Source organism: Sorex araneus, chromosome 2 (genome assembly GCF_027595985.1).
Source record: "Sorex araneus isolate mSorAra2 chromosome 2, mSorAra2.pri, whole genome shotgun sequence".
Lineage (NCBI taxonomy): Eukaryota > Metazoa > Chordata > Mammalia > Eulipotyphla > Soricidae > Sorex > Sorex araneus.
The window spans coordinates 272,820,371-272,834,879 of record NC_073303.1 but is presented as its reverse complement, the minus strand read 5'-3'; the positions used below and the strand labels follow the sequence as shown (position 1 = coordinate 272,834,879).

General features: G+C 57.2%; 2 protein-coding genes across 5 annotated transcripts in view; one reads left to right on the top strand and one right to left on the bottom strand.

Annotated features, from left to right (window-relative positions):
- CP (ceruloplasmin) overlaps positions 1-5,674 on the top strand; it is an 81,993-nt gene extending 76,319 nt beyond the window's left edge. The window contains exon 20 of the mRNA XM_055127507.1: positions 5,382-5,674. Coding sequence (XP_054983482.1) covers positions 5,382-5,603 — 222 coding nt within the window. The 3' untranslated portion in view covers positions 5,604-5,674. The remainder of the gene's footprint in view (positions 1-5,381) is intronic.
- The window catches only part of HPS3 (HPS3 biogenesis of lysosomal organelles complex 2 subunit 1), a 36,755-nt gene extending 24,110 nt beyond the window's left edge, over positions 1-12,645 (bottom strand). For all 4 annotated transcript variants that reach the window (XR_008628567.1, XR_008628569.1, XR_008628568.1 and 1 more), the window contains exons 1-6: positions 12,342-12,645; positions 6,799-7,290; positions 5,708-5,879; positions 5,143-5,228; positions 3,734-3,926; positions 2,072-2,153 (exon numbers count right to left, since the gene is read on the bottom strand). Coding sequence is in view for 1 of the 4 variants with exons in the window: in XM_004602926.2 (XP_004602983.2) it covers positions 2,072-2,153; positions 3,734-3,926; positions 5,143-5,228; positions 5,708-5,879; positions 6,799-7,290; positions 12,342-12,558 (1,242 nt within the window). In the remaining 3 variants the exon portion in view is untranslated. The remainder of the gene's footprint in view (positions 1-2,071; positions 2,154-3,733; positions 3,927-5,142; positions 5,229-5,707; positions 5,880-6,798; positions 7,291-12,341) is intronic.
- Between the last annotated feature and the right edge of the window lie 1,864 nt (positions 12,646-14,509).

The window sequence follows — 14,509 nt, the reverse complement described above, 5'->3', positions numbered from 1 at the left end:
GAAGAGCCACACACGGGCACACGGACTGAGGCGAGAGAACTTGATTCTCTGCGCATCTGGCAGAGCACTTTGCTCCCGCCTCCCGCCCAGGCCTGAGCACCCGACCGACGTCCCCGCTCTTCTCGGGGGCGGCTGTCACAGCTAAGGCAGGCAGTGCCGGGCCGAGGGCCCGAGACTCCAGGGAGCCGGGGATTCACGGCCTCGCCTGCCGCATCCGCTTTCCTCCTAACCAAAGTCCCTCTGTGGGGCCTGTTTTCGAGGACAAACGGCACATGGTCCCGGCATGCGTGCCGGGACTCTCTGCCAACGGACACGCCAAGTCTCAGGATAGAGAGTTTCATCGTGAAATGGCCTGCACTGGCTTTGCGGCCGAGAACTTTGCCGAGACTAAGCATATTGCTTCGTGCTCGAAAATGAGGTCACCGGCCTGGCAAATCTATTAGCTCCTGCATTATTAAACAGACAGCGGAAGGCTTCTTATAGGCAACCTAGGAATTATCGGCCAACCTAGTACCCGTGTCAGTGAGTCGCCTGAACGCGCTTTATTCAGACCTTGCATGTCCGACTGGGGAGCGCTTCATGAACTGCCTGGAGAAATTCCCACTCACACAGCAGCTTGAGAAGAATAAACGCGCCCCGCCGAGCGGTGAGGTGCTCTCCGCTGCAGTTTCTCTACACATATCCACTGGCCAACTTTACAACAACGCCCTCAACCGATTCTAAGTGAGATGTTCTTACAGGAATCCTGCAAACCCTCAGCTGAGTCTGGAGCTCAATGGCTGAGTTCGTGCTCTGCGTGCAGAAGGCCAGATTCAGTTCCTGGTACCCCCGTGGTCTCTGGGCCATCCTCTGGAGCAATGCCCTGAGCACAGAGCTAGGAGTGGCCCCCAAGCACTGCAAGATGTGCCTTCCCCACGAAAGAAAGAAAGAAAGAAAGAAAGAAAGAAAGAAAGAAAGAAAGAAAGAAAGAAAGAAAGAAAGAAAGAAAGAAAGAAAGAAAGGAAGGAAGAAAGAGAGAGAGAAAGAAAGAAAGAAAGAACCAAAGAAAGAAAGAAAGAAAGAAAGAAAGAAAGAAAGAAAGAAAGAAAGAGAGAGAGAGAGACAAAGAAAAAACAAACCCAACGTTGGGGCTGGAGCAATAGCACAGCGGGTAGGGCGTTTGCCTTGCACGCGGCCGACCCAGGTTCGATTCCCAGCATCCCATATGGTCCCCTGAGCACCACCAGAGCTAATTCCTGAGTGCAGAGCCAGGAGTGACCTCTGTGAGTTGCCAGGTGTGACCCAAAAATAAATAATAATAATAAAATAAAATAAATAAACCCAACGCAAAATTTGGGGCCAGAGACATAGCGCAGAGCTAAGGCACGTGTCGTGCGTGCTGCCAACCCTGGCTTGATGCCTGGTGCCAGATGTCCCCCGGGCATCCCCAGTACAACCCTGGAGACCCTTGGCCCCACCCACGGCAACACAGCCCTGACAGCATGGGCCTGGGATCCCCGCACTGAGAGCCACCGGCCCTGCTGGCTGACACTCTGGGGCAGTGGGGGGGTACCTTGGCCCGAGTCCGCTGGGGAGGCCCACCCCTACAACTGAATAACGCAAAGAACCCAAACCCTCTCCCCTTAGGCAGGATTCCTTCCCAAACCTACCACGCTACGCCAGACAGTTCTAATTCAACGGACAAGGCGCGCCCGCACTTCTGGACTGGAGCGACGGGACGGGGCCTGGGGCTCTTGCCCCACACACTGCAGACCCCGGGTCCATCCCTGGCACCACAGACGGGCCCCTAGCACTGCCGGGGGGTCACTCCTATTTTTGGGGACGGGGGGTCACAGCTGGCAATACCCAGGGTAACTCCTGGCTCAGCGTGCTGGAACTGCTCCTCACGGTGCTGGGATGCTGGGATCGACCCCCTGGATATTCTCTCCGGCCTGCGGGGGTGGGGTGGGGGCTGGGGAATCGCCCTTCTGAGCACAGAACCTGGAGTCCCTGAATACCGAAGGGTTTAGCCCCTCCTCCCGGAAGCAGACCGGAGCCACCGACTTCTGGCCCGAGCGGGCCCCCGGCTGACCTGCAGGGTGCTGTCGCCGTAGGGGTCCTCCTCGCCAGCCGCCGCCGCGCCGCACCGCACCGTGAAGCACTGCAGGCTGTTGCTAGGAGAGAGGGGGCCGCGGGGCCGCCGTCAGCGCCCGTCCCGCCCACCGCCCTCGCTCCCGAGGTGCTCGCTGTCTACAAACGGACCCGACCCTTCCCCGATGCTCCCGGAGCCCCCGCCCCCAAGTCAACGTCGATTCAACTCCTCTCGGGGTGCACACCCTTCCGGCCCCACGCTCCCCGGAAGTGACCTGCCAAGACGCTTTTTTTTTTTTTGCTTTTTGGGTCACACCTGGCGATGCTCAGGGGTCACTCCTGGCTTTGCACTCAGGAATTACTCCTGGCAGTGCTCAGGGGACCATATGGGATGCTGGGAATCAAACCCGGGTTGGCCGCGTGCAATGCAAACGCCCTCCCCGCTGTCCTATCGCTCCAGCCCTGACCCTCCGTAATGACTACCAGCAACTCTCCCTCCGCCACGCTCTCACTCCATCACTCTCTCTGGGAAAATCCTTTCAACCCTCTGGGGCCAGAGTGGAGGGGGTACAGTGAGTAGGGCGTTTACTTTGCATGCAGCAAGACTGGGTTCAAGCCTGGCACCCCACATGGGCCCCTGAGTCTGCCAGGATGAGGCCCTGAGCGTGGCCGGGGGTGGCCCCCCAAACAAAACCAAACCCGAAGAGCCTTTCCACACTCCCTCAGCTGAATCTCCAAAGGCCTGGGGGTGCCACTGAGGCAGGCTTGCCGCTGCTCTCTGCTTCGAGGACGTCACGGGGGACAAGGCCATGGAAACTGTGTGGGTAGACTTCCTCGGGGACACCGGCCCTCACGACGGGGCTGGGAGCGTGCAGAGTGCGGGTCAGTGTCCCTCGGGGTGCTGGGGGGTCTGAGCGTCTCTGGCACCCGCTGGCGAGTCTGAACCTACCCCTCGGGGTGAACAAGAGCGAACCACCACCCTGGGCACCTGCAAAGCGGACAGCAAGGCCACCCGGGACTGACCCGTACCCCTCCCCGCTTCTGCCCCGATCCCGGCGCACTCCCTCCCAGGCCTCGCACGAAACCGAGAGTCCATCCCCTCCTCCCAGAGCCAAGGCCCCTTTGCCAAGTCGTGAGACAACTGGCACACATCTAGGCCTGTGCCTCTCGCTGGCAGCTCTGACCCCTCATTGGTGCCCTGGACTCACGGCTGCGTGGCCGGACCTCCCACGGACCCAAGCCCCAACGCCCAGGGAATAAAACCCAAAGCTGCGCCGCAGCTGTGGGAAAGGAAATGAGCTCAGGGCTGCAGCAGCTGCCCCACCTGCCGGGCGTGGGGCCACGGCAGGCGTCTGTCCCCCAAGAACCCACAGCCCGAGCCTGCTGCGACAACTTCCCCATTCGCAGTCAGCACAGGGTAGCATCCGCCCTCCCGGCTCGGGGCCTTGACGCGGGGACGGGCCCAGGCTGAAAGGAGCCGGCAGCGGCGGGGGAGGAGCAGGCAGGAGTCCACGATGAACGAAGAAGCCCCGAGCGAAGCCCAGGCCGGCTCCACCGCGCTCTGCAGTACCAGAATTCTCTAGAAGCCCCTTCCCTCGCCGAGAACGCCGTGCCTCCTCCCAGAGCAAGGATGTTCCTGGCTCGGAGTGGCGCAGCGACCCACCTGGTGATGACGTGCAGGAACTGGGGCGTGAGCGCGGCCTGCCGCGCCCTCTCGGGGTACTGGTACACCGACAGCAGCTCCACCGACCTGACGAGCATGTAGAGGTAGCCCAGGTGTGGCAGGGAGAAGAAGCAGAAGAGGCTGAGCAGCTCTCGGTCCTGCGGCGCGTGCGGCCCATCGGGAGGCGGAGAGGCTGCGGAGCGAGCACACGGTCAGACCAGCCCTGGAGCACGGGGGTGGGCGCTGAGCAGGGAGGAGTCGGGGGAGCGGCTCTTTGTGCGTTTATTCGGCGCCGACGCAGTGCTCCAGGCAGACTTTGGGGTCTCGCACACAAGCCCAGCGCTCTGCCGGCGAGTGTGTGCCAGGGAAAACGGGGGACGCGGGGGCTGCCGGGGACCAGCCCCAGGCCGACGGGCCCCAAGAAGGGACAGAAACGGGAGGGAAAACATGCGCCCAGGGGAACTCACAGTCTCGCAGACTGTCTGTCGCCCACGTATGACATCTATTGCCTAGGGCCGGGAATCAGCACTGGAACATTCTTTGGGCCAATGACTTCATCTGTCGGGGCTAGGAAGGATTTTCACACCCAGGACCTTAGTTTATCCGGGGGTGGGGGAGGAGGAGCAGGAAGGTCCCGGCTCGTGGCCGACCGTCCGGGGGTTGAGGCTTGGGGGTCCTGCTCTGGGGGTCAGGGAAGGCCTCCTGGGGAGGGACGGGCCCTGGAGCGGGTGGGCTGGCTCAGAGGGGGAGCCCGGGGGAGCCCCCGAGAGGAGAAGCAGGTGTGGGGAGAGCGAAGACGGAAAGAGGTGAGACGCACAGAGCAGACCGCAGGCCACGCTCTGGGCCACAGTTAGGAGGCGGGAGGCCCAGGGCCACATCTGGAAGCTGGGGGCGACTCTCGGGGTGGGCTGCCCGCTGGGCTCCTAAGGAGGGACCATTTCAAACGGTCGACACCAGGGCCCCCGGCCCCGAGCCCGGGCATCAGTTCTGAAAAGCATCCCAGGCCAACACGCAGCGTCCGAAAGCCACCATGCCCTGCCAACGCCCATTCGGCCGACACCCCCGTGCCCACCCACCCTACCTGCAGGACCGTCCTAAGAAGCTTTGCTGAACCTCAGCTGAGCCCGACAGACCCTCGGGTACAATGAGGCTCCGACAGGGCAGGGGCCGGGATGGGGGGTAGGGGTTGCTGAGAGGGAGCCTTAAAACGTTTTCTGAAAGGATTTCGACAGTGGGTTTGTCTGTGACCTCTCTGTGGCTTGTCCTGGCAGACACAACTTCCTTTTTTGAGTGCTCCCGGGCAACTGTGCGAAACTTATGGAGGTCCCCGAAGACCCTGAATGGAGTGGGGGGGACAGCAGCTCTGCTCTGCCCAACCCAGGCCGAGCTCCCGGCGCGGAGTCACTCACCGGGGCGGTACACGGGGAGCAGCTGAAGGGAATGTAACCTGACGTCATCGAGGAGCTCGAAGGCTGAGATGTCAGGAGCGAAACGCCTGTGTGTGCGAAAGGGCGGGAGAGAGAGCTCATTTCCATGGACCCGAGCAGGCAAAGACGCGGGACACGGGCAGGGGCGGAAAGCTGTCGCCGGCAGATGAGTGTGCTCCAGGCCTGAGCTACTTCACTGCTTGTGTGTTTTGTCTTCCTAGGTCGAAGGCGTTTCTGGGAGAAAGCCGGGGAAGAATACGGCCCTGCAAGGCTGTGCTGAAAGCCAGGACGATGATTTAAGGAAACGGTTTGGAGAGCAGCACGAGGTGATGGCTGGGAAGGCTGGGGCGAGGCTCTGCATGACGGGACTCCGGTGTTGTTCCTGTACCACGTGGTCCGCCAAGCACTGCCAGAGCACCAAGCACCCCAATCCCAAGCACTGAGCTGGCAGTAGTTCCGAGCACCACCCAGTGTGACCCAAAAACCCAAACCACCAATATTCTGGGTAAACAAATCCCCCCAAAATGGGGGAAAGAGATTCTAATACCTATAGAGCAGATGCTGCACGTGACAGTCTTTGATTTTCTCCTCGGCCAGCCCGGTGGACTCCAGGGTAACCGTCAGGCCACACTGTTCACTTTTTTCTCCAAGAAGTTCTAAAGGCTTTTGGCAGAAAACAAAATCATCTGATTCAAGCTGCAGACTTTCATCCCTAGGGTCTGGCCCAAAAAACAAAACCAAAACAAACCGATTCAGAGGTTCAAGTACTGCCGGAACAGAAATGAAGCAGAGTTATTTCCCCGCTGGACACTTTACCCCCAAATACACACACACACGCACGCACGCACGCACGCACGCACGCACGCACGCATTTATATGACCCTGTGGTCTTTGAAAACTTGGCACTTTCTCATTCATGCTCCACCACAACTAGAAAATGGCAATTGGGAGGTGGGGGTCCTGACCCACGGCCGGGAACTGGTCTACAAGACCTGGAGGACACTCTGCCCCTCCAGCTGGGGGCTGCAGTGAACTGGCCTGCAGGGGGAGCAGTGAGGGCCCTCGGGCAGAAACCTGAAGTCCATCATCGATCAGGAATAAGAACTGAACAATAACATGTACAGCCAAGCCCCACTAATGCTCCACATTCATACACACACATGCGCACAGATGTATTTTACATTTAATTACTTCCACTACTTTGTGCATGTGCGTGTGTGCTCGAGCAATAACATATACAGTCAAACTCTACTAATGCTCTACATTCATACACACACATATGTATTTTACATTACTTCTACTACTTCGTGTGTGTGTGTGTTTGTGTGCATGCGCATGCGTATGTGTGTGCGTGTGTGTGTGCGTGTGTGTGTGTGTGTGTGTGTGTGTGTGTGTGTGTGTGTGTAGTCACACATGGCAATGCTCAGGGCTGACTCCTGGCTCTGTGCTCAGGCATCCTGCCTGGCAGTGCTCGGGGGACCACAGGGTGGTCGGCGAGTGCCCTCCCCACGGGACTCCGACTCCCGTCCGGTCGGAGCCCTGGGGCAGTTTCCTCTAGCCCTGGGGCAGTTTCCTCTAGCCCTGGGGCAGTTTCCTCTCGCCCTGACACAAGCCGAGCCCGCAGAGCTGCTGACTTACCTCCAGGCTTCTCCCCCGCCCCGCTGGCCTTAGGGGGCTGGGGCGGAAGACGCTCTGCGTGTTTCATGCCCGACTCCAGCTTCAGGATGAGGACCTCCAAGTCCGACATGACGGCGATGTGCCCCAGACAGAAAGAAACCTCGGTGGGGGTGATGCTGTGTATGTGCACAATCAGGGCCCGCTCGAAGTCCACCGTCGAGAACTCGTCCCCGACGCGCTGGTACTTCAGAGTGAACAAGACCAGCTTGTCGGCACAGCCCACCAGGAGGTCACCCTTCACAGGGCAGCAGGAGAGGCACAGCGGGGCCTCGGCCAGCGGCATCTCCACGATGGACATCTGGTCCCTGCAGCTCCCGGCGAGGGGTGTGTCCACGCGGTGGCCCTGCATGCGGATGCACACTCGCGCCTCCTCCGTCCGCCTGCTCCGCCAGTTCACGTAGGCGCGGAGGGACGTGGTCCGGTTCTTCTCCTCGATTGCCACCAAGTAGTCTCCTGAGTAGGAAACAAGAGTGTGCCCGGGGTAGTCACAAACAGCCACCCACCTGGGGCCAGGAAGAGGCTCATGAATGTGCCAGGACAGGCCCAAGCAAAGGCCGAGGACGATCGCGGCAACGGGCCCCAGTGCCTGGCTCAAGGGGAACCAAGCTCGGGCCTGGGCCCGTATCACAAGCTCTCTTGGGTTCCGGGAGTGAGGATGAGCCATTCATTATGCATGCTGCTTACCCAGAAACTTTACGGTTTATTACTTCTGTGAGCTCTTAAGTATTTACCGTTAACACTGAATCTCAAGTTCCAACAAAACTCTCCCGAGTTCAGCTGTGCGACATTAAAATTTGATGTAAGTTACAGAACTTGGGGAAGAGGGCAGATCTGACCTCAGAATCCCCCCCTCATAACGGTCCTCTCTTCAGGACTGGAGAGATCGTACAGGCATTATAACCCTTGCTTCGCATCCTACCAACCCTGAATGGATCCCCCAAGCACCACTAAGGGTCACTCCTGAGCAGAGTCGGGAATCGACCCAGAGCACCTCTGGGTCAAAATGTCCCAGCTATTCACATCCTCCTGAGGAACAAGATAAAGCCGGACACTGCAGCACTGTAGCACTGTCGTCCCGTTGTTCATCAATTTGCTCGAGCGGGCACCAGTAACCTCTCCATTATGGGAATTGTTGTGACTGTTGTTGGCATATCGAATACGCCAGTGGCAGCTTGCCAGGCTCTGCTGTGCAGGTGAGATACTTCCCATAGCTTGCCCGGCTCTCCAAGAGGGACGGGAGGAATCGAACCCAGGTAGGCTGGGTTCCAGCCTCCCATCGAAATTACAAAAGCAGGGTCAGAGAGATCGTTAGGGCACTTGCCTTGCATGTGGCCAGCCCCAGTTGACCTCCAGTACCAGGCAGGGTCCCCAAAGCACTGCCGGGGTCACCTCTGAGCACAGACCCAGGCACAGCCCCTGAGTACCACTGAGGATGGTCCGAAAACCCCACTCCCCAAATAGTCATAAAAAATTACCAGGACAATCTTCCAACCACCTTGTGCTGGAAGAAGCCAATGTGGTAAAAGGATGCAAAACGTTGGACATGACCATCGGCCCTGCACCGTCCCCCGCCATGCATGTAAGCTGCCACGAGAGGTGGTCTATGTTCTTGACACCCAACGGTTTTGACTTACAGTATCTAAGACTCCGGGATGCAGGAGTCTCTGCCCTGCCCGTCCCCCACAGTCAGAGCTCCAGGACCACCACCACGCCGTCGCCAGGACCCCCAACCTGGTCCCTCCACCCCCTCCCCTTTCCTGCCACCGTGCCTGGCACTGCATCTAAGAGCAACTTTGCGTCAGGAAGCCGAGGGCTCTGCACTTAGCACAGGCACCTCGACTGCCTGCTCTGCCGTCCCCAGAGACGAGACATGCCACGGGAGCCACACCCCAGCTTCCCTGTCCTGAGCTGCCCCAGCCTTTTGCTCTGTGCCCTTGGCTTTCGGTGCCTTACTCCGGGCTCACGCTGTGAAGCGCTGGGCAGGCACCGCCTGTGTGGACACGGCTCTTTCCCAGCACATCCCCGGGTCCTTTGTTTTCGCTTGCTTGGGGGACACTGCTGGCTCTGCTCTCGGGAATTAAGCATGAGGGTCAGGCATGCCGGGAATCAAACCCAGTATGCTGGGGGTGGAACCCGGGTTGGGGGCGTGCAAGGCACACGCCCTCCCCGCTGTACTATGTTCCGGCCCTCCCTGTGTCTGTTGATGGGTAAGTTCAGGCAATTTGCATCCATGGTCATCACCGATATCCGGGGCTTTCCGATCCCATTCTGTCTTTCGTGTGCTGGTTATTCTGTTTGTTTGTTTGTTTTTTCCAATCATTTTGTTTTGGTTTGGGGTTACACCTCACGGTGCTCAGGGCTTACTCCTGGTTCTGTGCTCAGGATCACTCCTGGGTGGGGTGCCGGGGAATGTAGCTGGGGTGGTCGCCTGCAGCCCCTTCCTCTAAGCCTCTCTCTGCCTCTTCCTTGAGAAGGTTGCCCCTGGGGACGCATTCAAGGCTCTGATTTCTCTGCCGAGTGTCTCTGCCCCAGACGCTTGCTTTGTGGGTCCCGTGGGAGCCTGAGCCGGTCTTCGATGTGAAATGAATGTGTTATATCTGCACTAAATTATATCTGTTCTATGCTTCCTCCCCTCCGATATTCTGTTTATTCCCGCTTATGAGGTAGGGTTGGGGGCCTGGTGGGTGGGGGGGGGGTGCTGCTGTTCTGCTACTGCGCCCTCGGTGGGCACCTGCCCAGCAGAGGGGCTCTGGGAATTTCGGCAGGAAACATCCGGGTCTGAGTGGGGCCATGGTGAGCGGGGCTGCAGGAGGAAGGGGAAGGCGGAGGGAGGAGATAAGCAGTCTGAAGGTCAGGGGCAGGCGGGCTGGGGATTAACAGCCCTGCAGCTGGGGAGGGTGAAAGTCAGCCGTGAGCGCCTGGACCTATGCTCGCGGGCCACATGACTCCAGAACGTTCTCCAAGGCAGCCGAGCGGATCATAAGAACATCTTTTGTTTCCCAAGACCTCACGAAGGAGGTTATCACGCTCCTCACGGCCTCCGGCGGCCAGGTCCTGGTCAGCAGTTCCCGGTCAGCAGCTCCCGACCCTGGCGCCCTGGAGCCCGGCCACACCCCGGGAAACTGACGCCGTCTCTCTCTGGGAACGGGTGGGGGTTTTTTTCTTGATTTTTAAATTGTGATTATTTTGGGTGGGGCATCCCAAGCAGTACTCAAGAAGCCCAGGGGAGAGGCCAGAGCGATAGTCCAGCAGGCAGGGCACTTGCCTCCCATCCGGCCGGCCTGGGTTCGAGCTCCAACTTCCCAAATGATCCCCTGAGTAGTGCCAGGAGTAATCCCTGAGCACTGTTAGGTGTGGGCCTCAAACAAACAAACAAAAAAATAAAAACACAAAATAACAAAAAGAAGGGGGGGAGGGGGAACTCTGGGTGAGACTGCTAGCCAGCCAGGACTGTTGGCCACTCGGCACTACAAGAGCCCCCGGGGGCCATCCCAGCAGTGTGGGGGTAGGGGGCATCTCCAGGGGCAGTACCAGCAGTGCCCAGGGACCTCCAGGCTACATCGGGAAGTCTGCGAAAGGGGGTCATGCAGAGCCAGGGACCTAACTTGGAGCATCACGACCCTGAGCCTTGCACTATCTCCTCAGTCCCCAAAATGGGTTTTTTGGAAATTCTCCCAGACCCCAGGAATCACCAACCACTGACAGGTAGGAGCCAGGGTGCATACATCTGCCGTTTCCTGTTCTAGAATGAATATGAAACATGGGGTTGGGCTGGCTGTGCTCTCTCTCTCTCTCTCTCTCTCTCTCTCTCTCTCTCTCTCTCTCTCTCTCTCTCTCTCTCTCTCTCTCCTCTCTCTCTCCTCTTCTCCTCTCCACTCTCTCTCCCCTCTCTCTCTCCTCTTCTCCTCTCCACTCTCTCTCTCTATCTCAGCTTGAAACTCAGGAGTGTCCAGAGCTCTTGAACGTCAGAATTCCCGTTCCTGAAAGGTGGAGGTAGCAGGGGAAACGCTGGGTGTTGTGAAACGAGAAGGAGAGCAGAGCAAATACGGAAATGAGAGCCCTGTGCTTGAGAGAGTGTCAGCCCTCCAGAGCAGTTTCCAAACAGGCTCAGGACAGCTGCACTGCAGGCCCTATAGGCATTTCCACTTGTCAAAAAGAAAAAAAATAATAGGTCTGGAAAGACAGTATAAAAACATTATCTTTCTTTGGCATACTGAACACCTATTACGTATGGTAACCCTTCAGTTTTTTACTGATTCAAATAATTCTAATGTCTCCAAACCCTGATCTGATCTAGTATCTACTAAAAAAAAAAAAATTTTTTTTAATGGAAAACCAACCAACCTTAGACAGAAGAGGAACCACATGCAGATGAACAATTCCGCAAACTGAATCTCAACACTTCGCTTACATGCACCTCAGTCCCACGCTTTTTTTTTCCACCATAAAATGCATAACTTGACACCTTTACATCGCTCTCAGAAAACAGGAATCAAATGTTTACCTGTAATCTTAGACAGTTAAATGAATCCTTAGTTAAGTCCTTCCATAGTGAGAAACACGCCTTTTATTTTTGTGTCACACCTACTGGTGCTCAGACGCGGCTCCTGGCTTGATGCTCTGGGTTACTAGAGGGAGCTCCTCGCGGGATCAGGAGACTGAGAGACTCTGGGACACCAACTAGGGGGAGAAGCACCTATTTTGGGGGGGATGGAGGGGAGGAACCACACTTGGCAGTGCTCAGGGCTTACTCCTGACTCTGTGCTCGAGATAACTCCTGACACGGTCCAAGGGACCATATGTGATGCCGTGGGTTGAACCAAGGTGAGACGAGTGCAAGGCATGAGCCTTAAGCACCTCTCTCCGGCCCGCGCTAATTTCCACAAGGAGTTTTCTAAAGTTGTAATACACACACACACCCCTGGGTATTTCCTTGCAGTTCTGTTCTAAGAGTATCGGATGCTGCTACCGGGCATCCAGTCTGAGGGCTGGGAGTGGCAGTCTCTAACTCAGCTCCACTTACGCACATGCAAAACCCAGCATGCAAAGTAGACTTCCAGACTTCAGCAGGGCACGGACAGGGTTACAAGAGAGAAAAGGATTAGGGCGGAGATGGGGATTAGCGGGCGCCGGGAGGCTCTGGACACCTCGCTCCCCACTCACACCTTGTTCTCCACTCCTCGGTGTGTCTGGAACGTTCTACACTGGAGTGCCGTTTGCTAAGAGCGTCTGGAAGGCGTGGAACTAACTAACCCACGAAACCTCCCGGGTCCTCCGGACTAGGAAGAGCTGACAAGGGGCAGGGTGGACGGCGTCTAGCGGGCGCTCGCCCGTGACCGCAAGGCTCGCAACACCCCTTGCAACGTGCAACCCGGCCCAGGACACCCTCCGGCGAGTTCGCTCCCCACCCCGGGCGGCGACCGAGGATGCTCGGGGGGGGGGGGGGGTGTTCCCGCAAGGGGGCCAAGCCCGGCTCCTGCGTCCCGCAGCCCGCCGCGACTCACCAGGCTCGCTGTAGGTCAGGCGCAGCACCCGGCCCAGCGTGGAGAAGGTGCACCTGGGCTGGCACCGCTCGGGGCCGGTCACCGCGAACGCCTCCACCTTGCAGCCCGCCGCCACGAACAGCGCGTCGCGCCCCCCGCCGCAAAACCGCTCCGGCTCCAGCTTACAGGGCACTATCTGCTGCGACCCGAACGGGTGCAGATTGTACAGGTGCACCATGCCGGCTACCGGCCCGGGCCCCCGCCGCGGCGCCCGCCCCGGCGTGCCCGCCCCGCAGGGCGCCGAGCCTGGGACCACTTCCGCGAGCCGCCGGTCCGCGTCACGTGAGGGCCAGGGCGCCCCGCCTCTTAAAGAGGCCGCCGCCCCGGAAGGCTGGAACGGGCGGAGCCATCATACCCGTGCGACCCCGCCCGGCTGCGCCTGACCCCGCCCTCCGCGATTCAGCCACGCCCCCATACTAGTCACTCCCCGTATTCAGCCACGCCCCACCACGCCTCATACTCAGCCACGCCCAAGTCCTCCCACGCTCGTGATTGGCCTTTAGCCATTCGGTCCCGCCCCCTAGCTTTAGGCCCGCCTACGCCGCGCCCCTTTAGGTTTCTGCGCTTGTCACTCCCTTGTCCAATGCTAGTGGGCTCTAGCCAACACGCACCTGTTACCAGGTGCAGGTAGCGCTGTGTACTTCCCCAAGTCAGTTGTGTTCAGGCTTCTTGGGACGCGTTAACTCGCGGCACCCGTTCTCTCCTAACCCTCCGTCTTTGCTGCCTGTTCAGGTACCTGGGAACTGAAAAAAAGGTTAGAGAGATCTAGCGAGTACAGAGCTCAACTCAGAGGTGCTGAGCATTCTAGAACAGTTCTCTTGGAAAGAACAATGCCTGCTTTGAATGTGCTTGACTCAAATGCATATATATTTGCCGAATGAAAGGATCCGTGGGTGCTAGTGAACCAGATAGAGTCTAGAATCTAGTGATTTAACAAACTCTAGGCATTGGACAAAAGATTAGTATGGAGCCCCAAAGTAAAAGGACTGGGGTGAAATGCATTGGCCCTCGGTCCTAAAACTCCCGTAATGTACTCGTGCTCTCCCTGACATCTTAGTATGAAATTCATGCATGCAAATACCCCCTCCCCCTTTAAAAACAGACAGATGCAGCAGGTATTGTGCATTCTCTTTCCTACTCAGAAAATGAGGAGTATGAAGGCACGAATTAAGGAACACTATTTTACTTTTTTACAGGCAGGAATGATCAGGCATCCATTCTGTTAGTTTCCAGCTCAGTCAAGCTTTTCCAAGATTTTACAAAGTGGGTGCAACCAGATTGCAGTTCCTTTGCCTCCTGCTTCTGATCGCCCAATGAGTCATGTGCCCCTAAGTGCCAACCAATTTGTCAAGGAGACAAACCCAGTGAGTCCTAGGGTTGGGGGATTTGGTGGCTGAGCAGCCTGCAGATAAAAAAATAAACAAAAACGCTCAAAGCTCCTGTAATGCAACAATACCATCACTTCAGATGCAATTATCTTGGACACCCCTTTTTCTTCCCAGTGTCTGCTATACTGTCCATCTTTTGGTTAATTTTCTCCTACAAGAACGAAAGTTGGGGGCCGGGGAGTTAGTCAGCCAGTAGGGTGTTTGCCTCTCATGCACCCACCTGGGTTTGATCACCAAAACTTCACCAGGAGTGATCCCTGAGCACAGAGTCAGGATTCCTGAGCACAGTTGGGTGTGGCCTCCAAAGCCTAAATAAATAAATAAAAGTTAATTTCAGTGCCAAATTAGAATTTCAAGGCTATACTTACAATTTTTAAAAATTTTATTCTCTATTTATTTTAGCTTTTTTAATCACTCCCGGCAATACACAGGGGTCACTCCTGGCTCTGCACTCAGGAATTACCCCTGGCGGTGCTCAGGGGACCATATGGGATGCTGGGAATCGAACCTGGGTCGGCTGTGTGCAAGGCAAACGCCCTACCCACTGTGCTATCGCTCCAGCCCCTATACTTACAATTTTGCCTGTATTTAAAAAAAAAAATCTATTGGAGGGAGAAGGTAAAATGAAAAAAGGTGAGATGAAAGGAGAAGGTACGATTAAAGGTAAAATTAAAGAGAAGGAAAAATTAAAGGAGAAGCTGGAAGACCAGCCCCTTCAGAGATCTGCATTCCCGTCTTCCC